Here is a 27,706-nt window from a genome sequence, read left to right as displayed (position 1 = left end):
GTCAAGGCTGAGAAGTACCAGTTTCATCAGGAGGCTGTTTCCTTCCTAGACTACCAAATCAGCCCGCAAGGAGTGAAGATGGACGTCAAGAAGGTAGATGCAGTCAGGTTATGGCCAGTCCCAACCACCATAAAAGAGTTACGTTTTTTGTGGTTTGCGAAGTTCTAAGTTCTAACGCTGTTTCCTCAGGAGCTTTACCTCATTTATTACCTCCCCTTTATCTGGCACTCCATTAGGTTCTTTCCCCAGGCAGTATTGCTTGTGTTTTTCATGTCAAGATGCACATGAGACCCATGGTAATCCAGTGAATGCATGGGGGGGGGCACATCTGATCTTGAATTGACACACATATCACATAGATAGCAGTGTGTGATTTCCACGAAAGTTTAGAGTAACAAGCGTGCTGAACTCACGCTAGGCTTCGGCTCCAGTGTTAACCTAGCTGTGAAAAGAGGGTTCCATGGAGAGGTTGACTGGGGGGGTTGACTGCACGAACAAGGATGGGGCGTTGCTATGCTCTCCACGGGCAGCATAAGAAGATTTTCCGTCCTCGAGTCTGAGCAACTGTCACAAACACTCAGTCACCTGTTCCTGACCCCATTCAGACACCAGGTCTGGAGTGGGAGAAAGGGGGATGGGGAGATACCTCTTTCTCACTGGTACCTATTTCTTTCCCTTTCTCTTTCTCTTTCTCAGCCTCTTCCTCTGACATTGTTTTTTACAAATGAAGAGAAGAGCCCATTTAAGAGATGTTTTCCCCATTGCAACTTTCTGTCGACATATACAGTGCATTCAGAAAGTATTAAGACCCCTAGAATTTTTCCACATTTTGTTACGTTACAGCCTTATTCTAAATGGATTAAATCATTTTTCCCTCATCAATCTACACACAATACCCATAATGACAAAGCGAAAACCGGTTTTAGAAATGTTTGTAAATTTATAAAGAATAAAAAACAGAAATACCTTATTTACATAAGTATTCATGCCCTTTGCTATAAGACTCAGTATTGAGCTCAGGTGCATCATTTTTCCATTGATAATCTTTGAGATGTTTCTACAACTTGATTGGAGTCCACCTGTGGTCTATTCAATTGATTGGACATGATCTGGACAGGCACACACCTGTATATATAAGGTCTCACAGTTGACAGGGCATATCAGAGCAAATACCAAGCCATGAATTCGAAGGAATTGTCCGCAGAGCTCCGAGACAGGATTGTGTCAAGGCACAGATCTGGGGAAGGATACCAAAAAATGTCTGCAGCATTGAAGGTCCCCAAGAACACAGTGGCCTTCGTCCTTCTTAAATGGAAGAAGTTTGGAACCACCAAGACTCTTCCTAGAGCTGGCCACCTGCCCAAACTGACCAATTGGGGGAGAAGTGCCTTTGTCAGGGAGGTGACCAAGAACCCGATGGTCACTCTGACAGAGCTCCAGAGTTCCTCTGTGGAGATAGGAGAACCTTCCAGAAAGACAACCATCTCTGCAGCACTCCCCCAATCAGGCCTTTATGGACGGAAGCCACTCCTCAGTAAAAGACACATGGAGTTTGCCAAAAGGTACCTAAAGACTCTCAGACCATGAGAAACAAGATTCTCTGGTCTGAAGAAATCAAGATCGAACTCTTTGGACTGAATGCCAAGCTTCGCATCTGGAGGAAACCTGGCACCATCCCTACAGTGAAGCATGGTGGTGGCAGCATCATGCTGTGCAGATGTTTTTTAGCGGGAGGGACTGGGTGACTAGTCAGGATCGAGGGAAAAATTAATGCAAAGTACAGAGAGATCCTTGATGAAAACCTGCTCCAGACCGCTCAGGACCTCAGACTGAGGCGAAGGTTTACCTTCCAACAGGACAATGACCCTAAGCACATAGCCAAGACAACACAGGAGTAGCTTCAGGACAAGTCTCTGAATGTCCTTGAGTGGCCCAGCCAGAGCCCGGACTTGAACCCGATGTAACATCTCTGGAGAGACCTGAAAAAAGCTGTGCAGCGACACTCCCCATCCAACCTGACAGATTTTGAGAGGATCTGCAGAGAAGAATGGGAGAAACTACCTAAATACAGCTTGTAGCGTAATACCCAAGAAGACTCGAGGGAGTTTGCTTCAACAAAGTACTGGGTAAAAGGTCTGAATACTTATGTAAATGTGATCATTCCATTTCTATTAGCAAACATTTCTAAAATGCTGTTTTTGCTTTGCAATTTTGGGGTATTGTGTGTAGATTGATGAGGGGGAGAAATGTGAATCCATTTCAGAATAAGGCTGTAACGTAACAAAATGTGGAAAAAGTCAAGGGGTCTGAATACTTTCTGAATGCACGGTATAGGCCTACTATACAGTATTCATTATGTGGAGCCCATGCCGGAATTGAACCCACTACCTTGGTTGTTGCTATAGCTAGCTCCATGCTCCAGTCAAATGAGCCTTTAACGTTCTATTTTGTAAGCTTGTAAAACACTGTCTGGAAGATGTTAAGAGTGCAGGCCTCAAACTGTCCTATATAAAGGTACATCCACACACCATTTTTGGGAGCAGAATGGTTTGTACTGTGCATATACAGTAGATTGTACTGAACATTTGAGGCGTATTTCAGGGGCTATGTAAGAAGCTGTCACCCTTGTGTTAGCTACACTCTCTCCTGTGGTGCAGTGTGAGCACTGTTTGTACCTCCCTGAACCTGTCTGTGCCCAAGGCAAGCCAGGCATCCTCCTCAAGGCCATACTTTGGTACTATCTCAAGCAGTTTGTGGAATTATTTTATATTACTGTGGGTTTGTCCCACGGCCACACACACAGACACACGCACATTGGCGACAGTGCTAGTCTATTTGGAGTGTGTTTAAGTGCCCTCTCTGCCTCCTGCATGTATCTCCAGCCCACTGTATTCTAATTCCCCAATCCTCTTTGTGAAAGCGACGTGTGCCACTGACAGGAAACAGGGTTAAGCTGTACGCAGAGAGATTCATAGAGCAGCACTCGACTAGACAAAAACACACTGAGTATCCCATTCTGCTTCTCCTCTATCCCTGCAGGCATTCTCTTTCTGTCTTTCTTTCTTTCTTTCCACCTCTCCCTCCCTCTATTAGTCTGGACCCTTTCTCTCTGCCATCTCACTCCTCCCATTCCCACCACAATCTCCCTTCAGGTCAGTGAGCATTAGTTCTCCCACAGGGGCAAGGGGAACGTTGGGACGGCAACGACTCCACGACGACAAGCCTCTCCGGCATCATTTCCACGACGACGCCATCTCGGCAGGAGCATTACCACGGTGACACCCTCTCCTGACACGCCTAGCGGACACTGTGGGTTGGTTAGCAGGTGCACCCTGCGCAGAGACGGGGGAGGGAGGGACATAACTATCTTCTTTCTGTCTCTCTCTCTCTCTCATATCTCTCTGAGTATTTTTGTATCTGACCTGGGATTCGAAAACAAAGTTGACGGTAAAGACAACACTGGAGCTATGAGACCAAGATAAGAATGTGTTGAACCAGAGAACGTGTTGTGTCTCTCACAAGTAGCTCTCTTTTTCCAACTCAGGTCCTCAGCGACTTTGACTCGTCTGGTTGGTTGGCTGAGATCTTTCTAATTCGTTCTCTTCTGTGGGAATTGTTTTGAGCTGGTAGCCCGGTTCAGGAACACCCAGTCCCTACGTGACTTGAGTCCACTTGAGGGACGTCACCGACAGAAGGGTCAGAGGGCGACGGTGAGGTCACCGACCAGAGTGAGAAACTGGAGCAAGAGAGCTTGGCAATTGGACCCAACATGGAGGGGTACGGCTACGAACACTTTGGGGTGGATGGAGAGCGGGACAGCCACCAGATGGACTACCGGAGGATCGTAGGGGACACAGAGCTACCCCGTCCCAGCTCCAACCCCTCACCCCAAGACGCAGAGCACCTCTTCCGCCTCAGCCCCCATGGGCATGGGCATGGGCATGGGCATGAGACGGCCGCCCAGCGATACAGCGCCACCCGCATCCAGGCTGGCTTTGGCCCCGAGAGGTGAGTCGGGCAAAGCAAGATTATGGTTAAAGCTGTACTAGAGTATTACTTAGTGAAATAAACTGGCATCCATTTGAAAAGAACAACATATTAGTGAAGGGCCAGGCAAAGAAGATTTTTAGATACTTGCTGAAATGTAGAATAGTTTACTAGCGTAGCAACTCTGGAGCTGACTCATGTTGAAATCCAACCTGAGTTAGAGTTGCACCACACGGGGTTGGTGGCACCTAATTGGGGAGGACGGGCTCATGGTATTGGCTTGAGCCAACGGTATCAAATATATCAAACACATGGTTTTAATGTGTTTAATGCCATTCCATTTACTCCCTTCCAGCCATTATTATGAGCTGTCCTGCCCTCAGCACTTCCTGTGAGTTTCACCCCATTTTGCCCTCAGAACAGTCTCAATTGGTCGGGGCATGGACAAGGTGTCGAAAGCGTTCCAAAGGGAAGCTGGCCCATGTTGACTCCAATGCTTCCCACAGTCAAGTTGGTTGGATGTCCTTTGTGTGGTGGACCATTCTTGATACACAAGGGAAACTGTTGAGCATGAAAAACCCAGCAGCGTTGCACTTCTTGAGACACTCAAACCGGTGGCCTCGCACCTACTAGCATACCTTGTTCAAAGGTACTTAAATATTTTGACTTGCCCATTCACAATGGCACACACACACAATCAATGTCTCAATGCTTAGAAATCCTTCTTTAACCTGTCTCCTCCCCTTCATCTACACTGATTGAAGTGGATGTAATAAGTGACATCAATAAGGGATCATAGCTTTCACCTGGATTCCCCTGGTCAGCCCGTCGTGGAAAGAGCAGGTATTTCAAATTTGTTGTACACTCAGTGTATATTTGACTAGTGAGCATTCAAACTGTAGCATTAGTTCCTCCCACTTGTTTTGACTACTTTTCATTGCTCTGCTTTCACCATGGTTACAATATGTAAATACAGCCCATTGAGTAGTATCAGTTTACACTGCCACATAGCCCTGTGTTTAGCCTGGCTTGTCAATAACCTTGAAGTTAAATCTCCTTGTTAGCCCATAATGAAGCTCTAGGACACCTGTGTCTTATATGGTTTATGGCGAGTCATTCTGAGCGCGGCCCCTAAACACATTGAAAAGCTATGATTCAGTGGCGTACTCTGATGCCAAAACAACAGAAACTGCCTCAAGGCTATTTTTGGAGTGGCAGGTCCCCCTTATGCCTTGCAGCTAGGGCAGCAGGTGGAGAGCTTAATGGGATCGGGTTTGAATCAATGCTTGAAATAGCCACCAGTGTGCATAGAGGAATCTCTGACCCATATTGTGGGTGACCCACATTTAAAGCAGTGAACTCATGCACAGACACAGTACCCGCCAGATCACCTTGGTACTTGTCAAGGCTGGGAAGACCCTCTGTGCTTTGCTTAGTACTGGAGGAGGGGCTCCTGGAATAGTGCCACACAGGGAGTAGGCCAAGGGACAATATACAGTGGGGCAAAAAAGTATTTAGTCAGCCACCAATTGTGCAAGTTCTCCCACTTAAAAAGATGAGAGAGGCCTGTAATTTTCATCAAAGGTACACTTCAACTATGTCAGACAAAATCAGAAAAAAATCCAGAAAATCACATTGTAGGATTTTTAATGAATTTATTAGCAAATTATGGTGGAAAATAAGTATTTGGTCAATAACAAAAGTTTATCTCAATACTTTGTTATATACCCTTTGTTGGCAATGACAGAGGTCAAACGTTTTCTGTAAGTCTTCACAAGGTTTTCACACACTGTTGCTGGTATTTTGGCCCATTCCTCCATGCAGATCTCCTCTAGAGCAGTGATGTTTTGGGGCTGTTCACAGACTTTCAACTCCCTCCAAAGATGTTCTATGGGGTTGAGATCTGGAGACTGGCTAGGCCACTCCATGACCTTGAAATGCTTCTTACGAAGCCAGTCCTTCGTTGCCCGGGCGGTGTGTTTGGGATCATTGTCATGCTGAAAGACCCAGCCACGTTTCATCTTCAATGCCCTTGCTGATGGTAGGCTTTGTTACTTTGGTCCCAGCTCTCTGCAGGTCATTCACTAGGCCCCCCCGTGTGGTTCTGGGATTTTTGCTCACCGTGATCATTTTGACCCCACGGGGTGAGATCTTGCGTGGAGCCCCAGATCGAGGGAGATTATCAGTGGTCTTGTATGTCTTCCATTTCCTAATAATTGCTCCCACAGTTGATTTCTTCAAACCAAGCTGCTTACCTATTGCAGATTCAGTCTTCCCAGCCTGGTGCAGGTGTCACGCCTTGGTCATTGTATTTTGTGTTTTCGTTATATATTTGGTCAGGCCAGGGTGTGACAGGGGTTTATGTTATTGTATTTCGTATTGGGGTTTGTAGTATTTGGGATCGCGGCTGATTAGGGGTGTTGTATAGGCTTGGCTGCCTGAGGCGGTTCTCAATCAGCAGTCAGGTGATTCTCGTTGCCTCTGATTGGGAACCGTATTTACGTAGCCTGAGTTTCGCTTTGTCTTTCGTGGGTGATTGTTCCTGTCTCTGTGTAGTTTCACCAGATAGGCTGTAATTAGGTTTCACGTTCCGTTTGTTGTTTTTGTATTTATTAGTTTGTTCATGTATCGTTCCGTCATTTGTTTTCATTAAAGATCACGATTAACCACCACGCTGCATTTCGGTCCTCTCCTTCAACAAACGAAGAACGCCGTTACAGAATCACCCACCACACTCGGACCGAGCAGCGTGGTAACAGGCAGCGACAGCAGGAGCAGCGAAAGGAGGACGTTATGGACAGCAATGGCATGGAGTATACGACGTGGGAAGAAATCGACAGGTGGGCGGCCGACCCAGAGAGAATGCCTGAGCCCGCATGGGATTCGCTAGAGCAGTGTGAAGAAGGCTATAGGCGAATGGAGTTGGAGAAAAGAAAGACACGGCGGCGCAGAGCGAAGCCCGAAAAGCAGCCCCAAAAATGTATTGGGGGGGGGGGCTCATAGGGAGAGTGGCTGAGTCAGGAGATAGACCTGAGCCAACTCTCCCTGTTTATCGTGAGGAGCCAAGGAGGAGACCAGAACCAGAGCCGGTGTTGGAGGTGAGCGAAACAGAGACTGTGAAGGAGTTAATGGGGAAATTGGAGGAGAGAGAAATGAGGGAGTTGCTGTGTTGGTGCTTTTTGCATAGAATTCGCCCGACGGAACGTGTTGGGGATTTGATGGCACCTGAGTTAGCGCTCCATACTAGTCCTGAGGTGCGTGTTAGTCGGCTGGTGAAGTTGGTGCCAGCCTCACGCACCAGGCCTCCTGTGCACATCCCTAGCCTTGCACGTCCTGTGCCAACACTACTCTCAAGATCTCCAGTACGCCTTCACGGTCTAGCCCATCCTGTGCCACCTCCACACTCCAGCCCTCCGGTAGCAGCTCCCCGCACTAGGCTTCCTGTGCGTGTCCTCGATCCAGTACCACCAGTTCCAGCACCACGCATCAGGCCTACAGTGCGCCTCGCCTCTCCTGCGCTGCCGGAGTCTCCCGCCTGTTCAGCGCAGCCAGCGCTTTTCTCCTCTCCTGCGCTGCTGGAGTCTCCCGCCTGTTTAGCGCAGCCAGAGCCTTTCTCCTCTACAGCGCTGCCGGAGTCTCCCGCCTGTTTAGCGCAGACAGAGCTGCCAGCCTGCATGGAGCAGCCAGAGCTGTCAGTCTGCATGGAGCAGCTGGAGACGCCAGCCTGCGTGGAGCAGCCTGAGCTGTCAGTCTGCATGGAGAAGCCAGAGCTGCCAGCCTGCATGGAGCAGCCTGAGCTGTCAGTCTGCATGGAGCAGCCAGAACTGTCAGTCTGCATGGAGCAGGCAGAGCTGTCAGTCTGCATGAAGCAGCCAGAGCTGCCAGTCAGAAAGGAGCTGTCAGCCTGCATGGAGCAGTCAGAGCTGTCAGTCTGCAAGGAGCTGCCAGTCTGCAAGGAGCTGCCAGTCTGCAAGGAGCTGCCAGTCTGCAAGGAGCTGTCAGTCTGCAAGGAGCTGTCAGCCTGCATGGAGCAGTCAGAGCTGTCAGTCTGCATGAAGCAGCCAGAGATGTCAGTCTGCAAGGAGCTGCCAGTCTGCAAGGAGCTGTCAGTCTGCAAGGAGCTGTCAGTCTGCATGGAGCAGTCAGAGCTGTCAGTCTGCATGAAGCAGCCAGAGATGCCAGTCAGCAAGGAGCTGTCAGCCTGCATGGAGCAGTCAGAGCTGTCAGTCTGCAAGGAGCTGCCAGTCTGCAAGGAGCTGCCAGTCTGCAAGGAGCTGTCAGTCTGCAAGGAGCTGTCAGCCTGCATGGAGCAGTCAGAGCTGTCAGTCTGCATGAAGCAGCCAGAGCTGTCAGTCTGCAAGGAGCTGCCAGTCTGCAAGGAGCTGCCAGTCTGCAAGGAGCTGTCAGTCTGCAAGGAGCTGTCAGCCTGCATGGAGCAGTCAGAGCTGTCAGTCTGCAAGGAGCTGCCAGTCTGCAGGGAGCTGTCAGTCTGCAAGGAGCTGTCAGTCTGCAAGGAGCTGCCAGTCTGCAAGGAGCTGCCAGTCTGCAAGGAGCTGTCAGCCTGCATGGAGCTGTCAGCCTGCATGGAGCAGTCAGAGCTGTCAGTCTGCAAGGAGCTGCCAGTCTGCAGGGAGCTGTCAGTCTGCAAGGAGCTGCCAGTCTGCAGGGAGCTGCCAGTCTGCAAGGAGCTGTCAGTCTGCAAGGAGCTGCCAGTCTGCAAGGAGCTGCCAGTCTGCAAGGAGCTGTCAGCCTGCATGGAGCAGTCAGAGCTGTCAGTCTGCAAGGAGCTGCCAGTCTGCAGGGAGCTGTCAGTCTGCAAGGAGCTGTCAGTCTGCAAGGAGCTGCCAGTCTGCAAGGAGCTGCCAGTCTGCAAGGAGCTGTCAGTCTGCAAGGAGCTGTCAGCCTGCATGGAGCAGTCAGAGCTGTCAGTCTGCAAGGAGCTGCCAGTCTGCAGGGAGCTGTCAGTCTGCAAGGAGCTGTCAGTCTGCAAGGAGCTGCCAGTCTGCAAGGAGCTGCCAGTCTGCAAGGAGCTGTCAGCCTGCATGGAGCAGTCAGAGCTGTCAGTCTGCATAGAGCAGCTAGATCCGCCAGTCAGCCATGATCTTCTAGATCTGCCAGTCAACCAGATTCTTCCAGATCAGCCTGTCAACCAGAATCTTCCAGATCTGCTAGTCAACCTGAATCTTCCAGATCCGCCAGCCAGCCAGGATCTACCGGAGCCTACTACCTACCTGAGCTTCATCTCAGTACTGGGCTTCCTCTCAGTACTGGGCTTCCTCTCAGTACTGGGCTTCCTCTCTGTACTGGGCTTCCCCTCTGTTCCGGGCTGCCCCTCAGTCCCGGGCTGCCTCAGTCCCGAGCTGCCCCTCAGTCCCGAGCTGCCCCTCAGTCCCGAGCTGTCCCTCAGTCCCGAGATGCCCCTCAGTCACGAGCTGCTCCTCAGTTCTGTGGGGTTCTGGGTGAGGACTATTAGGCCATGGTCGGCGGCGAGGGTGGATTATCCCAGGACGCGAAGGGGAGGAACTATGACATTTATGGATTGGGGTCCACGTCCCGAGCCGGAGCCGCCACCATGGACAGACGCCCACCCGGACCCTCCCTATGGTTTTGAGGTGCGTCCGGGAGTCCGCACCTTGGGGGGGGGGGGGGGGGTTCTGTCACGCCTTGGTCATTGTATTTTGTGTTTTTGTTATATATTTGGTCAGGCCAGGGTGTGACAGGGGTTTATGTTATTGTATTTCGTATTGGAGTTTGTAGTATTTGGGATCGCGGCTGATTAGGGGTGTTGTATAGGCTTGGCTGCCTGAGGCGGTTCTCAATCAGCAGTCAGGTGATTCTCGTTGCCTCTGATTGGGAACCGTATTTAGGTAGCCTGAGTTTCGCTTTGTCTTTCGTGGGTGATTGTTCCTGTCTCTGTGTAGTTTCACCAGATAGGCTGTAATTAGGTTTCACGTTCCGTTTGTTGTTTTTGTATTTATTAGTTTGTTCATGTATCATTTCCGTCATTTGTTTTCATTAAAGATCATGATTAACCACCATGCTGCATTTCGGTCCTCTCCTTCAACAAACGAAGAACGCCGTTACAGCAGGTGTACAATTTTGTTTCTGGTGTCCTTTGACAGCTCTTTGGTCTTGGCCATAGTGGAGTTTGGAGTGTGATAATTAATACAGGTAACGAGTGGAGGACAGAGGAGCCTCTTAAAGAAGAAGTTACAGGTCTGTGAGAGACAGAAATCTTGCTTGTTTGTAGGTGACCAAATACTTATTTTCCACCATAATTTGCAAATAAATTCATTAAAAATCGTACAATGTGATTTTCAGGATTTTTTTTCTCATTTTGTCTGTCATAGTTGAAGTGTACCTATGATGAACATTACAGGCCTCTCTCAACATTTTAAGTGGGAGAACTTGCACAATTGGTGGCTGACTAAATACTTTCCCATGATAAATGTACTTGGGGCGAATTCTGTTTTAATGCAGGGTGGATCACTAGTCACCATTACAAATGCATTTGGTTTTATTTGCTCTGAATATCTGTGTGTTGGTTGAGTGCACACAGCTACAGCAGTCCCACACAATTTCATGCACAGGATCAAGAGTGCATGGGTTAGAATGCCCCACTCTCCAGGAAACGATGGTGAGAAGGAAGAACAAAACTCGCTTTATTGCGAAATTGCTTGCGTGGTGGTAGATTGCAATTGTCTGTCAGTGACTACCGTCAGCCACTGATGGTATTGACAGCAATGTGCTGTCCGTCCTCCTTTTACAAAGGTGTGTGCTTGTGAGGGAGGTCTACTTCATCTGTCTGTGTATGTCTGTGTACGTGTGTGTGTGTGCTCCTCTTCCCAACCCTGAACCATCACAGACATGGGAGAGTGTGGAACTGTTCGGTACGCAATGCTTGTGGATTCACAGGTCAACATACAGCACAATAGGCCAAGCCTAAATAATTCAGTCTGATTCTCCCAAATCCGTCAGCTTGAACGCCAATGGTCTATTGACTTTTGTGTTTTTATTATCTGAATGGTCTCGACAGATGATAAAGGAGGGGGCCATTCTCTCTTTCTGTTTTAAACAGTCTGTCCTGTATTTGAAAGTGAAAGTCATAGGCCATGATATATAAGACAAATTCCATCAACGTGTAGCCTCATCTACTGTAAATTTTTTCAATGTGATCTAGGCTATTTAAGGAGGTATGTAGCCTGGCTGGCTCTACTGGTCAGTTGAGGTCTATCTAGACTAGAAAATGCCACTGTCGTCCGTATAATTGGTTACTAGTAACTGGTTGCATGTGACTTGTAAATCTGACAGTGGTGCTGTTCAGTTAATACCTCCAAACGTTGCACCTCACTGAACCATCTGAAAATAGTTGATTTGTGGGTTGTGTCAAAATACAAAAGTCACATTAGATTGATAAGTAGATAAGCATTATAAAAGTTGATTTCTACACATTTGAACGATTTAAGATTCTTGTTGATCCTAATAATAGAAGCCCAAGGCCTAGTATTCCAAAAACGGATGGTAGGAGAGCCTGCTGTTTATGTGGTTATATGTGGGTTATAAAATGATAATATATGGACATTGGCACTGCCAGACTATAGTGCCAATTTCCCTGTAGCCTAAATGCATGATTTTCTCCTCCAAAAGATCTGCAGTGCAGATATTAGGTATATTACATAAATTACAAGGACATAATCTCACTAACCTGTAAAGTCTGTGATTGAGTTGAGACGTTTACCCTCATGTTTCCGAATTCAATGAGTGCCCCACGTGGGAGGAGAGGGGATGTGACGCATCCATTTTCGACGCTTCTGCGAACATATTCTTCTTCATCACGCGAATACACTGTAGCAGCGACAGGCAATCAAATTTGGACCAGCCTCGCATCATCACTTGAGTTTGTAGTAGGGGAATTAATTGTGGGTTGGTTACCTCCACAATAGAGAAAGCACACATTGTTTCCGCTCATTTTGGACTTGCTAGCTAGCTAGCTAGAGCTGGAAAATTCGCATTTCCGAACACCTTCAACGTGGTCAGCTTCAAGAGGTAGAAAACGGTCTGGAATTGATTTTTTTGTGTCACATTTTCTTAACGTAACTACCATTAGGTAACTGTAAGTAAGACTAAGGACGTGGTGAGGTGGCTAATTGCATATAATTACAGAGCATCTTCAGTAATGAGTTGAAACATGTTAGTTAGCTTGCTAACTGGCTACCGCTAGCTGACACATGCTCCTGCTGAATAACGCACTGATCATTTTGACCTGCGTGGCAAGAAATTAGATGGCTAATTTATAGTGCAGCTTTGGTGATAAAATACATTGCAAACGATATGCTAAAGACATCATGATGGATGGAAATCTATAAATACTTAGGCTGTGGACAGTTGGCTAGATTAGTCATTAATCGTTAATATAGCCATGTTTTATTCTCCCCGCATGTATTTTGGGCTCAAGGCATTGTAACCATTGTTAGGTACTCAGCTGTACAGTAGCCGGTTAACGTTAGTAAGTGCTAGCTAAATACTGTAGCTAGCTACGGTATTGACAGGCATTGCTCACGGTTGCCTTTCAGCAGCTACCCAGAACACTGTAAGTAGTCTGGATAAATATGTGCTTGAAGTAAACGTTTTTGCTGAACAGATCATTGTTTAACATGACTTATTAGCTCATAGTGTCGCTTGATGGCTGTTTTGTTCGCATGGACAGCCACCACAAGCAATATAGATGTGCTCTATCTTCCCCGGTATTTATTGTGTATATATATATATATCCCCGGTATTTATTGTGTATATATACCGGGGATATATATATAAAACATGACAAAATGTAAAGCAACGTGTTTTATTTAAACATGTAGCTAACATTAGTGCTTCTGCTATTTTAGGCATGGATATTTACACAACCGTGCATGAAAGGGTTAATTTCGCGAGGCTATATTTTGCCAGCATGCCCCCTCTAATAGAAAGGTTTCTTATAGATGAAAACGCATAGTCGTTAGTGCGCAGCGATCTGTTTTTGTGAGTAAGGTTTGGTTTCAGTTTGACTATTTAAAAAAATGTAATGATTTTGGGTTCGATAATAACAACACATAATGAAACAGTGAATAAAATGTCCATGATGGTAGTGACTAGATTACTGCTTATCACTTAACCATTTATTCACATTATTTTACTTCAATACAATATTTCAGTTCTGTATATTACATATATTTTATTTGATGACTATTTCATTTCAGACAGTGTACTTCAATGTAAACAAGGCATACTTTTTTGACTGCTGAATAACAACTATCAATTTCAGGTAGAGATACTTTTGTGTATGTGGACACACCTTCAAATGAGTGGATTCAGCTATTTTAGCCACACCCGTTGTTGAGAGGTGTATAAAATCGAGCACACAGCCACACAATCTCAAAAGACAAACATTGGCAGTAGAATGGCCTTACTGAAGAGCTCGGTGACTTTCAACGTGGCATCTTAATAGGATGCCACCTTTCCAATAAGTCAGTAAAATTTCTGCCTTGCTAGAGCTGCCCGGGTCATCTGAAATGTCTGGGGGCAAAAACGGATCAGCCACGAAGTGGTAGGCCACACAAGAACACAAAGCAGGAGTGCTGAAGCGCATAGTGTGTAAACATTCTGTCCTCGGTTGCAACACTCACTACCAAGTTCCAAACTGTCTCTGGAAGCAACGTCAGCACAAGAACGGTTCGTCGGGAGCTTCATGAAATGGGTTTCCATGGCCGAGTAGCCGCATACGATCACCATGCACAATGCCAAGCGTCAGCTAGAGTGGTGTAAAGCTCGCTGCCATTGGACTCTGGAATGATGAATCATGCTTCATCATCTGGCAGTCCGATGGACGAATCTGGGTTTGGAGGATGCCAGGAGAACGCTACCTTGGGTCTGGGGCTGTTTTTCATGAGTGGAGGCTGTTGTAGCAGCAATGTGTGCATATTAATACACATGATTTTGGAATGAGATGTTTGACGAGCAGGTGTCCACATACTTTTGGTCGTGTAGTGTACCTCGTGAAGCAACTGCTCTCCTTTCAATCGAGCTTTCTTGTCTCTTAAATGTAGCAAGCTAAAAGAAACACAGATGGACAAGTAGGCATGCAATGGATTATGGTCATTATAGGTAAATACCATATTTTCCATGCTAAACTATGTAGAATATTGGCCTTTTGAAAACTACAACTCCCAACTACATCGAACAGTTCGGGCTTGATATCATTTGTCTCTAGAGAAACTGCACAGTATGCGCATTAATATTACAGAAAAAACATGAACGAAATGTCTTGTTTAAAAAAAACAACTGGGTTTCGGGTTAATCACTCAGCACTAATAGTCATTCACAGGCGCAAAGCGTCGTCACCTTTTAACCCTTCATCTATTGATAGCTAGTTATATTTGAAAATGCATCTAATGTTACATTTTAAACAATGTCTACAATCTAATGCCTGCTTGTCGTCCTTTTCATTTGACAGCATGGCTGATTACCTGATCAGTGGTGGTACGGGCTATGTCCCAGAAGACGGACTCTCCGCACAACAGCTTTTCTCCGTTGGAGACGGCCTCACCTACAAGTAAGTTCAGTTCAACCACAATACAAATGCCAAATAGAACCGTATTGTGCAAGTACGCTCTCGTACTGTCCAAACCTAAGCGCAAGCGATGATGGACGATATGCGGGCGGCGCTTTGTAATGATGGCCAACACGTTTTGAATCGCAGATCTGCTCAACAACAGTCTGTTGTCGCTGATGGTCAAACGGCAGAAGAGCTATGCTCTAAAGGCGACGGGTTGACTTACAAGTGAGTAAAACGGTTGACTTTTCAACCATTTTGACACTATATACACTGTACTGTAAAAACCTATTGTCTCCAAACGATGAGTTCATATAGGGGAAGCAAATGATTGTCCCATTAAAAATAGATTTGAATCAATAAAGTACCTTGTTGATGAATTTGGCAGAAGTAAACACCACATTCGTCACCAATTGTATTATTTAAATGTTTAGCTGGCTGAGAAAAACACTGATCTGTACAGATGAATGAGTAGGACAGGGGTGGTGGGGGTTGATTGCTTATTAACCTGATCTGTACAGATGAATGAGTAGGACAGTGGTGGTGGGGGTTGATTGCTTATTAACCTGATCTGCACCATAGGATGATATTTGCTTCCGGTAATGATATGACTGCATCTTTAACTGCTCTGAAGAATCATGAACTGCATGAACTGCTATTTGATTCTTTGAGACATTCAATCACTATCTAATCTATCTAGTAATGACATCTGACTGCACTCATATCCTAAGGCCCTTTATCTGCTCATTTCATATTCACTTGTTTTTACTTTCACAGAATAACCCTCAATTCACTTTCACTCTGTTTAAAACTAACTTGATTTCAACAAGTGAAGCATTGGACTGCCCCAATATGGCAGGCGGTCATTGCATTGTATGTTGCCACAGCAAGCTACTTCACTAATTTCACCCCTTTGCCCAAGACTGTTGCCCAAAATTCTTTGCATCGTTTTGCTTCTTGAATATACCTCTGGCTAGAGGACTTGACAAAAATGACTAACTGCTATAAAAATGCTTCCAACACAAAATAGAGTAACATTCACGTCCTTGTGTTGATGTTGTAGCCTATGTCTTCTGACTATATGTGTCTGCATCCCAAATGGTACCCTGTCCCCTACATAGTGCATTACTTTTGACCATAGGGAATAGGGTGCCATTTAGTACGGAACCTATGTTACAGATTAAATGGATACCGTAGGGCCTCCCAAGTGGTGCAGCAGTGCTCTGGCGAGCCGGGCGCTTGCAAGCTGACACAGTAGCCAGTTGGACGGTCTTTCCTCCGACTCATTGCAGCTGGCTTCCGGGTTAAGCGAGCAGTGTGTCAAGAAGCAGTGCGGCTTGACAGGGTCGTGTTTCGGAAGACGCATGGCTCTCGACCTTCGCCTAAACAGAGTCCGTAGGGGAGTTGCAGCAATCGTACAAGACTCTAACTACCAATGGAATATCATGAAATTGGGGAGAAAAAAGGGTGTAAAAGTTGAAAAAAAATCTATATTAAATGGATACCCTGTTCATTCTAAACCGATTATGTGGCGTTTGTGAGACAACGCCACATAATCAACCATTTTGTTTCTTACAGTTGAACCCTAATTGCTCCTGTAAGTTGCTCTGGATAAGAGCGTCTGCTAAATGACTAAATGTTATGGTTCAGACTTAACATCCACACAATAATGGTATTCACTATTTACATTACACATTTGAATGGAGAGTTAGTCCCAGTTCACAGGGGTTAATTGATTAGGTAATGTATCTGTGTGTGATACCGGCGAGTCCCTCCACTCCTTAATGAAGCACGTCCTGCTTAAAGGCAAGGCAGGGCACATGACTAGCCCGAGGTACTGTCATGTGAGCGTCTCGGGGGACGACATCAGAGGACGTGAGGATGCCCTCCTTTTCACCACATCTGTTCCCGTATTACCTGTATCATACAGCTGTGTCTCCACCATGGCAACCACAGACAACTGCCTCACAAACATGGCAACCCAGGATGGTAGCGACGGTGGCTCATTCTCAATTCGTCTTTCCCTATCTCCTCGGCTCCTTTTTAACCCTATTAAAGGAGGTCTAAAGTCACTCCCCTCTGACTTTCTTCTCCAATGTATTTTGAGAGGGAGGCGGGGATGCAAGGAATCGAAGGCAAGATAAATTGAGAAAGCCAGATGTATTCTCACTGGCTCTAAGGCCTACTGGCTTTGAGGTGTCTGCTTACCTGTTGCTGCTGTAATCTGGCAGGCTTACTGTCCACACAAACACGCTGGAGCTGAATACACGCTCCCTTATGAAAGTGTTCACCAGGGTGAGCTGAGATGCTCTGTCAGGGTCTCAAGACTATTTCACCAAGCTGGATCAGGGTGAGCTGAGATGCTCTGTCAGGGTCTCAAGGCCATTTCACCAAGCTGGATCAAGGTGAGCTGAGATGCTCTGTCAGGGTCTCAAGACCATTTCACCAAGCTGGATCAGGGTGAGCTGAGATGCTCTGTCAGGGTCTCAAGACCACTTCACCAAGCTGGATCAGGGTGAGCTGAGATGCTCTGTCAGGGTCTCAAGGCCATTTCACCAAGCTGGATCAGGGTGAGCTGAGATTCTCTGTCAGGGTCTCAAGACCACTTCACCAAGCTGGATCAGGGTGAGCTGAGATGCTCTGTCAGGGTCTCAAGGCCATTTCACCAAGCTGGATCAATATTCTTTCAGCAACTCAACATTTTCTAGTACAGCAGACGACTCTGCTGAGTGTTATTATCATATATTACCCCTGTCATAAAGAATTTGTCAATGCAGTAATTTCCTTTCAAAGGCTTCATGGGAGGATTCCATGATGATGTCTTATGATCACAGCCACCTAATCATCCTCGGCTTCTAATTAGCCCCATTCAAGCCCCCTCATCTCTCCAACGCAATTCTCCCCCGGGACATTGGTGTAGAAGTCTGTATTCTCAATCCACTTATGTGGCAAAGGGACGAGAAATGAAAAGATTACAATCGTGACATAATTCTTCATGTGTAGTGCACTGCCTTTGCAGAAGTGTAGAACCACATTATGAAGTAGTGCTATCCAGGCTTGTCAAATTGTCTGCATGAAATGAAGATGAATCAAGTCGCACCCAGCATTACTAGGGCCCGAAGCGGTTTTAATAACAGAACTGTCAGGCAATAGATATTTAAACATTAATAGTATGCAAGACTAGACAGGTAAGTGCACTCTAAATCAGACCTACCCACTTTCTCTACTTAGTGACTGAAGGGTCATAATAATGTCTAAATCGGGCAGTTTGTGGTTGTCTACAGCACTTGTGTGGCCGAAATGGCATCATGCATTTGTCCACATTCAACATTCGAATGCACACCATATTGAAAGGTAGCCAGTGTTGTCTTTAGTATTTAAAACCCTAATGTGTCACGTGTGCCAAGTCACACTCTAGTTAGTTCTTTTCGAATGCCGTATATAATTATTTACTCCTGTGGACAAAACATACATTTGAACCTGGACAAAAAACAATTCCATTGCTTTTAGGTGTGCCATCTCCACAAGGGAAGTCCTAATCTAGGTCTTACTCATCAAGATCCCATTTTCCACATATTTTCTGTTGCATTCTGGGTCAACCTGGCCACTTAACTTCTTAGTGATCCCTTCGCACGCCAATCCGTTAACGGGATTGATTTGACAAAACCCAGTGAAATAGCAGCGTGCCAAATTCAAAAACAGAAATACTCATAATAATAATTCATGAATCATACAAGTGTTATACATCGGTTTAAAGATTAACTTCTTTTTAATCGAGCCACAGTGTCAGATTTCAAAAAGGCTTTACGACGAAAGCAAACCATGCTATTATTTGAGGACAGCACCCCATCAAACAAACACATGAAAATCACATTTCAGCCCGCCAGGCACGACACAAAAGTCAGAAATAACGATATAATTCATGCCTTACCTTTGAAGATCTTCTTCTGTTGGCACACCAATATGTCCATTAAACATCACAAATGGTCCTTTTGTTCGATAAATTCTGTCGTTATATCTCTAAAATATCAATTTATTTGGCGCATTTGATCCAGAAAAACACTGTTTCCAACACACATGACTACAAAGTATCTAATATAGTTACCTGTAAATTTGATCCAAACATTTAAAACAACTTTCCTAATCCAACTTTAGGTATTTTTTACACGTAAATAATCAATACAATTTAAGACGGGATAGACTGTGTTCAATACCGGACGAAAACACAGTGGAGCGAGCTTTCGGGTCGCGCGCCCAAACCACAACAGTACACTAGACTTGACCCTCGTTCTGAACAGCCCTACTCCTTCATTTCTCAAAGGAAAAACATCAACCAATTTCTAAAGGCTGTTGACATCTAGTGGAAGCGATAGGAACTGCAAGCAAGTGCCTTAGAAATCTAGATCCACATAGAAAACCCATTGAAAAGAGTGACCTCAAAGTTTTTTCCTGGGTGGTTTGTCCTTGGGGTTTCGCCTGCCAAATAAGTTATGTTATACTCACAGACATAATTTTAACAGTGTTAGAAACGTTAGAGTGTTTTCTATCCACATCTACAAATTATATGCATATCGTATCTTCTGGGCCTGAATAGCAGGCAGTTTACTTTGGGCATGCTTTTCATCCGGACGTCAAAATACTGCCCCCTAGCCTTAAGAAGTTAAAAGTATAGGTTACAGGTTAAACCCAAGTGACCACTGTATTCTGTAATGGAAATTGGTGGCAAATCCAAAAACTCGAAATAAATGAAATGGCTACTTATCAACTGATCCAGTGACACTTTTTACCATTTGGCGCATGCTGGTTAGGGGTAGGTCTGGCTATTGCGAGCTGATCCAGAATCTGCAGAGTTATGTGGTTTCCTTAAATACTGGCAGATGTTTTCCCCTCTGCCTCCCTGTCCCAGACTGTGTTGATGTTTGTGAGGTGTCTGGCGGTTGCAGCCGGACCCCTCCCTGTCCCGTTTGGTAGACATATTTTAGGCCCCATCTTTTCACCCACACAGGCGGAGGAGAGGGGGGGAATTGTCTGACGGATGATAAAGGCCAGGGGGCCATTCTCTCTCTGTTTTTGTTTCTCTCGCTCGCTCTTCCCATTCTATCTGATTTAGAGCACATTCTCTCCTGCACTCCTCCCTCTTATTCTGGTTTTCACTTTTTCCCCATCTCTCTCTCTCTCTGACAGACTCACTTATTCGTCTCTCCCTCTCTGTCCAGTCTGTCTGTGTTTTCACACCCATCTGCCAAACCACCAGATCCACCCATCTGTGAAAAACACACATCATCCTTCTTTTTCCCTCTGTCTCATATGCTCTCTACCGCTCTCTCTCTGCCTGCCATTGTGTTCATACAGTGTAAGAAATGAAGTTGAACCCCAGATGCTTTTGTCAAGCACTGGACTAACAGGGTGAGACAGTGTTTCTCTTTAGACTAGAGTACAAGGCAAAGGGAAGGGGCATCTTGATCAGCGATCACTAGCGGGCGAACATATGAACGTACAATTTTTGGGATCAAGACATTTTCTATTAGTTCTTAACGCAAACTCACTTGTAGTTTAGTTTATTCAAATTTATACAACAGGCAACTTTCGGGTCAGACTCCTCAACCATTGCGAGAACTAGTTTCCCCTATGTCGTTACCAGGCTCGGTCAAAGAAGCAGTTCTAGGGGCTAATTTGCACATATTCCCTTTGTGGTTTTCTACACTTCCTGCTTTGGACCCAACTCCAACATGGTGGAGGTACTTGTAAACGCTGAAATGGGTCGGGGGAAAGGGTGAGGGGTTTATAATAGGCCACTTCTGACCCACTGTCACCAGTTGGCTGGCAGTTGCATTGCACTGCACTATGAATCTTGTAGTCCTCTTGTCTTAAGCCATCTTTCTTTAGCCATGACTACCTGTGAACCTTGACCCCTGACGTCTTGCTCTGTCTCTTTCAGCGACTTCCTGATTCTGCCGGGCTTCATTGATTTTGCCTCGGACGATGTGGTGAGTAATCCTCTCTTCTCTGACTGTCAAGACTTTCCAGAAAGCTAAGACAATTCAATATGGGTTTTGAGCTACAGGCTACCCTTCGACCCATCTTCAGCCTACTGTTCTGTTCATGGGCTCAATTCCACTTTGTTCTGAGACCCTCTTCCCTAGCCCATTCCTCTTAAGTGTTCAGAGTAATGGGATAGAGTAATGGGTAGGTACAAGCCATACGATGAAGGCTGCTCTTAGCCTGTTGAACTGGTTAGTGTTCTCCAGTTTTTTTTCTTCATATAACCTTTATATAACTAGGAAAGTCAGTTAAGAACAACTTATTATTTACAATGATGGCCTACCTGGGAACAGTGGTTTAACTCTTGTTCAGGGGCAGAACTACTAAATAAAAAATGACACATTTTTACCTTGTCAGCTCAGGGATTCGATCCAGCAACCTTTCGGTTACTGGCCCAACGCTCTAACCACTTGGCTACCTGCTGGTTACTGGCCCAACGCTCTAACCACTAGGCTACCTGCTGGTTACTGGCCCAATGCTCTAACCACTTGGCTACCTGCTGGTTACTGGCCCAACGCTCTAACCACTAGGCTACCTGCTGGGTACTGGCCCAACGCTCTAACCACTAGGCTACCTGCAGGTTACTGGCCCAACGCTCTAACCACTAGGCTACCTGCTGGTTACTGGCCCAACGCTCTAACCACTAGGCTACCTGCTGGTTACTGGCCCAACGCTCTAACCACTAGGCTACCTGCTGGTTACTGGCCCAACGCTCTAACCACTAGGCTACCTGCTGGTTACTGGCCCAACGCTCTAACCACTAGGCTACCTGCTGGTTACTGGCCCAACGCTCTAACCACTAGGCTACCTGCTGGGTACTGGCCCAACGCTCTAACCACTAGGCTACCTGCTGGTTACTGGCCCAACGCTCTAACCACTAGGCTACCTGCTGGTTACTGGCCCAACGCTCTAACCACTAGGCTACCTGCTGGTTACTGGCCCAACGCTCTAACCACTAGGCTACCTGCTGGTTACTGGCCCAACGCTCTAACCACTAGGCTACCTGCTGGTTACTGGCCCAACGCTCTAACCACTAGGCTACCTGCTGGTTACTGGCCCAACGCCCTAACCACTAGGCTACCTGTTGGTTACTGGCCCAACACTCTAACCGCTACCTGCTGGTTACTGGCCCTACACTCTAACCACTAGGCTACCTGCTGGTTACTGGCCCTACACTCTAACCACTAGGCTACCTGCTGGTTCCTGGCCCTACACTCTAACCACTAGGCTAACTGCTGGTTACTGGCCCAACGCTCTAACCGCTACCTGCTGGTTACTGGCCCTACACTCTAACCGCTACCTGCTGGTTACTGGCCCAACGCCCTAACCACTAGGCCGTCCCAGACTGGTTCTTCCAGATCTCTGAAAACTACAGGGATAATGACTATGGGAGCAGTATTGCTTCCTACACATTCCTTATTATTTCAGCAGACACTCCTTGCCAGAGCCACTTCTGAAACCAAAGCCTCTTTACAGTATGCTGTGTCCACACAGATGCCCAAACCACCCTCTGCATTCAAAGCCAAAACCTCATTCTGTAATTGCAGATTTTCCAAAAATACTTTTTACTCTCAGCTTCCTTCGTCATCCCTAACCTCCTAGCCACCCTATTTTTTACCAAGATGGCCTCCCACGCCTGGTCTCTCTGTCTCTCTCTCTGTATACGGTTGTGCCTGGTTGGTTGGTTGCTCACTCTTCTCTCAGGGGATGATGTGAGCGTTAATCTCAGGCTTTATGTGAAATCCACCCTGCACTTCTCTCTCGTCCATCAGGAGTTTTTAATCTAATTGATATCTCTAATCTCCTTTTTTGTCCAGACTAGAACACAGCTCTTGTTGCTGTGGAAGGTGCCTGTCTGCGTTGTTGCCGTGGCGTTGTAGGTAGTCTCCGTAGGGTTGTAACCTGGTCTATTTTCTTGACGGTGGAGTCAGTCTCTGGGAATTTGGACGAGCCTGTGTTTGTCTGTCTCAACTGTGAATACAGTCAAAGTTCATGCAATAATATTTGTTTACACTAGTTTAAAATAGACCCCCCCCACCCTCTTCCACACAGGGATGTTTTATACGTGTGAGGTGGGCCTCTGACTGGTGTTTCAATGGGGAAATTATTGCTGGTCACACCATGTGCAGAGGTGGTCTCTCAATTTTAAAGGTTAGCCCTTTGTAGTGGTGCAGTTGAGCTAACAAAATGGCTGCCAGTGTCCAGTCTTTTTCTTCCCCCCCATTTCAGAAACACAATAGTTGGTATGGTAGTTTACATTTGCCAAAGATAAGGGAGGGAAGCTCTTAACGTCATAAAATGCATGCTCTGGTTTTCTCATGGGTGAGGAATGCCATGTTTTCCCTCCCAGCTGAGAAGACTGGAAGTGGCCAAGACTTTTTTATTTTTACAAAAGGGAACTTTCCCAGTGTGTTGGCAGATAGTTTCTAACAAGGTCACAGCCTGATTGTGCAAAACGTCTCCAGAAAGACGTGGGTCCCCTCAGTCACATGCATCAGTTTAGTCAAAGCAACATCAGTCTCGTCTCTCTGATGACAGATTTTTTTAAATATATATTTTTATTTTATTTAACTAGGCAAGTCAGTTAAGAACAAATTCTTATTTACAATGACTGCCTAGCCTGGCCGAACCCAGACGTTGCTGGGCCAATTGTGCGCCGCCCTATGGGACTCCCAATCACTGCCGGATGTGATGCAGCTGCGCCATTCGGGAGCCCATATAGAATGTAGAACCTGATAATTTCCATTTAGGCCAGATGGCGATGTCTGCTTTCCAGTTGCATGTTCTTTACTTGCTGTTGCAACTCTCGTCTGAGACTTTGAGACTCATCGTCCAGTCAGCCATTGAAAGCATGCTTGAGAAACGTTACCAAAAGCTGTCATTTTCCTTAGGCCAATCCACATAGGACAAACTTGCTTGTTGGAGCATGTCTGCCCCCTAGTGGACAACTGAGAAAGCAACCTTTACTATTACAAGCAATGATGGTCAAGGTTCTCTTTTCTTTATGAAGTAAATGACTTACACTCTGTATTAGAAATGAATAATATTGAGTATATTTCCTGTGTGGACATTTACACTCACTGCAACAGATTGTAATACCTCAATTGGGCCGACCAACCAGTGCTCCCGCACGGTGGCTAACCAGGCTATCTGCATTGTGTCCCACCCACCACCCCCTCTTTTACGCTACTGCTACTCTCTGTTCATCATATATGCATAGTCACTTTAACGATATCTACATGTACATACTACCTCAATCAGCCTGACTAACCGGTGTCTCTATGTAGCCTCGCTACTTTTATAGCCTCACTACTGTATGTAGCCTGTCTTTTTACTGTTGTTTTATTTATTTTTATTACCTAATACCTTTTTTGCAATATTGTTTAGAGCCTGTAAGTAAGCATTTCACTGTAAGGTCTACACCTGTTGTATTCAGAGCACGTAAACTTAAACTTCGATTTGATTTAATATTATCTAGTGTGCTGAATGACTGATTTCCTAAACATGTTGTGGGTTATTGAGCCAATATGTCCTCCTTACTTTCTCCACCAGGACCTGACCTCTGCCCTGACCAGGAAGATCACCCTGAAGACACCTCTCATCTCCTCCCCCATGGACACAGTCACAGAGTCATCGATGGCCATCGCCATGGCGGTGAGACCTTGCAGCCTGACATTCGAGCCAGTACAAAATATATATATATATATGTGCTAGAAATGACTGTGCGCTTTCCACATCCGTCACATTCTAAGTGTTTTGTGTTGCTGGGGGGAAACATACCATAAACAGTATTCCGTCTCCCAAAAGTGTGTTTTATTTGTCGGGTGTTTTTGAATGCCTTTAGCTCATGGGAGGCATCGGCCTCATCCATCACAACTGCACCCCTGAATTCCAAGCCAACGAGGTCCGCAAGGTTAAGGTGAGACCCCATAAACGCCTATGGAAGCATTTACCCTTTGTAGTTAATGACTTGCATCATTTTATATTGATTGGTATTAAATGGGTTGCGGTGCATCTATACACACAATGGTTTATTAACAGATATTTGTTGTTTGTCCAGAGGTTTGAGCAGGGCTTCATCACAGACCCTCTTGTAATGAGCCCGCGTCACACGGTGGGGGACGTGTTCGAGGCCAAGACTCGCCACGGCTTCTCTGGCATCCCCGTCACCGAGACTGGCAAGATGGGCAGCAAGCTGGTGGGCATCATCACCTCCAGAGACATCGACTTCCTCTCCGAGAAGGACCACAGCCGACCACTGGAGGAGGCCATGACTAAGAGGGAGGAGCTAGTGGTGGCCCCAGCCGGTGTCACGCTGAAAGAGGCTAACGACATTCTACAGCGAAGCAAAAAAGGTGAGCCAGTCGGTACAGTCCTAGGAGTCTATTGTGGCCTGTTTTCTGGTACATTGTTCTATTGTATCATCCTCAACTTATTATTGATTAGATTGTCTTTGGTTTGCTGTACAAGGTCATTTATGAACTGTTTGAGGTTAGATGGCAGAATTACAAAGTCTCTTCGCGCTCTCTTCCCCCCCCCCCCCCCCCCCCCACCAGGCAAGCTGCCCATCGTGAATGACAGTGATGAGCTGGTGTCCATCATCGCCAGGACAGACTTGAAGAAGAACAGGGACTACCCCCTGGCCTCCAAAGACTCTCGCAAACAGCTGCTGTGCGGAGCCGCCATCGGCACCAGGGACGACGACAAGTACAGACTGGACCTACTGATGCAGGCTGGGGTCGACGTGGTCGTACTGGTGGGTTTGAGGTTGGGGTTATGGTTATGGTTAGGATCCAGATTAGGTTTAGATTGCGGTAGATGGGAGGGTTGGGTTAGGGGTTGACCTTTTCATGCAGTTTTGGTGGACATGGTGGTTAGTGGTTGACCTTTTCATGCAGTTTTGGTGGACATGGTGGTTAGTGGTTGACCTTTTCATGCAGTTTTGGTGGACATGGTGGTTAGTGGTTGACCTTTTCATGCAGTTTTGGTGGACATGGTGGTTAGTGGTTGACCTTTTCATGCAGTTTTGGTGGACATGGTGGTTAGTGGTTGACCTGGTCATACAGTTAAAAAAGAATTTTTGCCCCTTTTTCTCCCCAATTTCGTGTTATCCAATTGTTTAGTAGCTACTATCATCGCTACAACTCCCGTACGAGCTCGGGAGAGACAAAGGTTGAAAGTCATGCGCCACAAGAGTCGCTGGTGCGCGATGAGACAAGGATTTCCCTACCGGCCAAACCCTCCCTAACCCGGACGACGCTAGGCCAATTGTGCCTCCCGGTCGCGGCCGGGTTACAACAGAGCCTGGTCGCGAACCCAGAGTCTGGTGGCACAGCTGGCGCTGCAGTACAGCGCCCTTAACCACTGTGCCACCCGGGAGGCCCCAGTCATACAGTTTTGGTGGACATGGTGGTTAGGGGCGAGTTACGGTTGGGTTTCAGGTCTAAATGGCAGTAGACCGTGTCACTGCAGTGCAGACATGACTTGTTTTCTCTGTTTCTGCAGGATTCCTCACAAGGCAACTCTGTGTATCAGGTCAACATGATCAACTACATCAAACAGAAGTACAGCGAGCTGCAGGTGGTGGGAGGGAACGGTGAGAGAGTGGAGCGCTGGGACAGGATTTATCACTATGACACTTCCAGCCATCCAGTTTCAGATCTTTGAGAGGCTATCAAGATCGGTCTTGGGGGGAAAATACATTAGACACTTACACACCAAACCTTTCTTTTCCTGCCTTCTGATGATGTGGTGTTGTCTCTTGTAGTGGTGACGGCAGCCCAGGCCAAGAACCTGATTGATGCAGGAGTGGACGCTCTGAGAGTGGGCATGGGCTGTGGCTCCATCTGTATCACCCAGGAAGGTAGTGACCCCACCCCCTGATACTATCAACCTTACAGGATCAATTCACATCTGAATGCAGGAGAGGATGTTGCTGGTTTTATATTTCAACCCACTTGCGGAATTGACTGAGTTGAAATGGAATTGACCCAACCCAGAATCTACACCTTGAGTGCAATGTACGATTTGGAATTGTAGTATTACTTCTAAATGTTATGATATATGAGTGTAGTGATGTTAAATAGAAATGTGATAATACACATAGCTGTCTTTGGATCAGTTCTAATGTAAGGTCAACCGCTGAAGCTACACAGCAAAACTGGAGAAGGATCAGAGTAGCGAGTAACCAACGCTACTCTGATCCTTCTGGTTGCTAGTCTCTGTCGCTGTGGTGATTTATGAAGGCTCTGCTCTTGGTTACCATGGCGACGACTTTCTCCACAGCATTACGTTCAGCAAATAATGGCAAACGTTTTTCAAGCACAAAACAAACATCCTTATTGGAAGAACATATTCAGTCCTTTTCATTTTTTACTGAACACCTTGATTCTGATATTACTTCCGTAAAATATCCATCCATCCATCGGGCCCAACTGAACACCGCCTGACTACACCGGTCATAGGATATGTTACCATGGTAAGGTGACTCATTTCCTGTCTCCGTCTCCCGTAGTGATGGCGTGCGGGCGGCCTCAGGGCACCTCGGTGTATAAGGTGGCAGAGTATGCTAGACGTTTCGGTGTGCCAGTCATCGCAGACGGCGGCATTCAGACCGTGGGCCACGTGGTCAAGGCTCTCTCACTCGGGGCATCCACAGGTACCTTTCATTCACTTATTAATTCATGCGTTCACTCTTTCATAGTCATTCATTCTCTTTCATTGTCATGCATTCATTACCATTCACTCTTCTGTTGTCACTTATTCACCCATTCATTCATTCATTAGCTTAATCCTTCATGAACCCCTTTTATAGTATGCACTAGGTCAATGTGGTTCATTTCATAGGCTAGAATAGGTGTATAGCAGGGCTGTCCAATGTCGGTCCTGGAGGGCCAAAACACTTCTGGTTTTCATCCTCTCCTAATCAGGGACTAATTCAGACCTGGGACACCAAGTGAGTGCAATTAACTACCAGGTAGAACCAGAAACCAGAAGTTTTTCAGCCCTTCAGGAACAGAATTGAACAGCCCAGGTCTATAGTATTACAGTATCTTGATGTCTTTGGGCTAGTTTTCTATTTCCCACTGT

The 27,706-nt window shown here is 46.4% G+C and overlaps 1 protein-coding gene across 7 annotated transcripts in view; it reads left to right on the top strand.

Annotated features, from left to right (window-relative positions):
• Positions 1-2,984: 2,984 nt before the first annotated feature.
• Positions 2,985-27,706, top strand: part of LOC109882102 (inosine-5'-monophosphate dehydrogenase 1b-like) — a 31,310-nt gene continuing 6,588 nt past the window's right edge. Inside the window, exons 1-11 of one of the 7 annotated variants that reach the window (XM_031831423.1) lie at positions 2,985-4,008; positions 14,477-14,575; positions 14,723-14,803; positions 20,514-20,562; positions 24,170-24,271; positions 24,462-24,536; positions 24,678-24,972; positions 25,174-25,373; positions 26,123-26,213; positions 26,385-26,480; positions 27,132-27,275. In XM_031831423.1, the coding sequence (XP_031687283.1) occupies positions 3,770-4,008; positions 14,477-14,575; positions 14,723-14,803; positions 20,514-20,562; positions 24,170-24,271; positions 24,462-24,536; positions 24,678-24,972; positions 25,174-25,373; positions 26,123-26,213; positions 26,385-26,480; positions 27,132-27,275 (1,471 nt within the window). In that variant the 5' untranslated portion in view covers positions 2,985-3,769. Of the gene's footprint in view, positions 4,009-11,755; positions 12,044-12,557; positions 12,578-14,476; positions 14,576-14,722; positions 14,804-20,513; positions 20,563-24,169; positions 24,272-24,461; positions 24,537-24,677; positions 24,973-25,173; positions 25,374-26,122; positions 26,214-26,384; positions 26,481-27,131; positions 27,276-27,706 lie in introns of those variants that run through there. The other 6 variants (XM_031831425.1, XM_031831427.1, XM_031831424.1 and 3 more) reach the window with 6 other exon arrangements.

This window comes from Oncorhynchus kisutch, linkage group LG9 (assembly GCF_002021735.2).
Source record: "Oncorhynchus kisutch isolate 150728-3 linkage group LG9, Okis_V2, whole genome shotgun sequence".
Classification (NCBI taxonomy): Eukaryota; Metazoa; Chordata; class Actinopteri; order Salmoniformes; family Salmonidae; genus Oncorhynchus; species Oncorhynchus kisutch.
The sequence above is the reverse complement of the archived record's forward strand: the minus strand, read 5'-3'. Positions and strand labels throughout refer to the sequence as shown.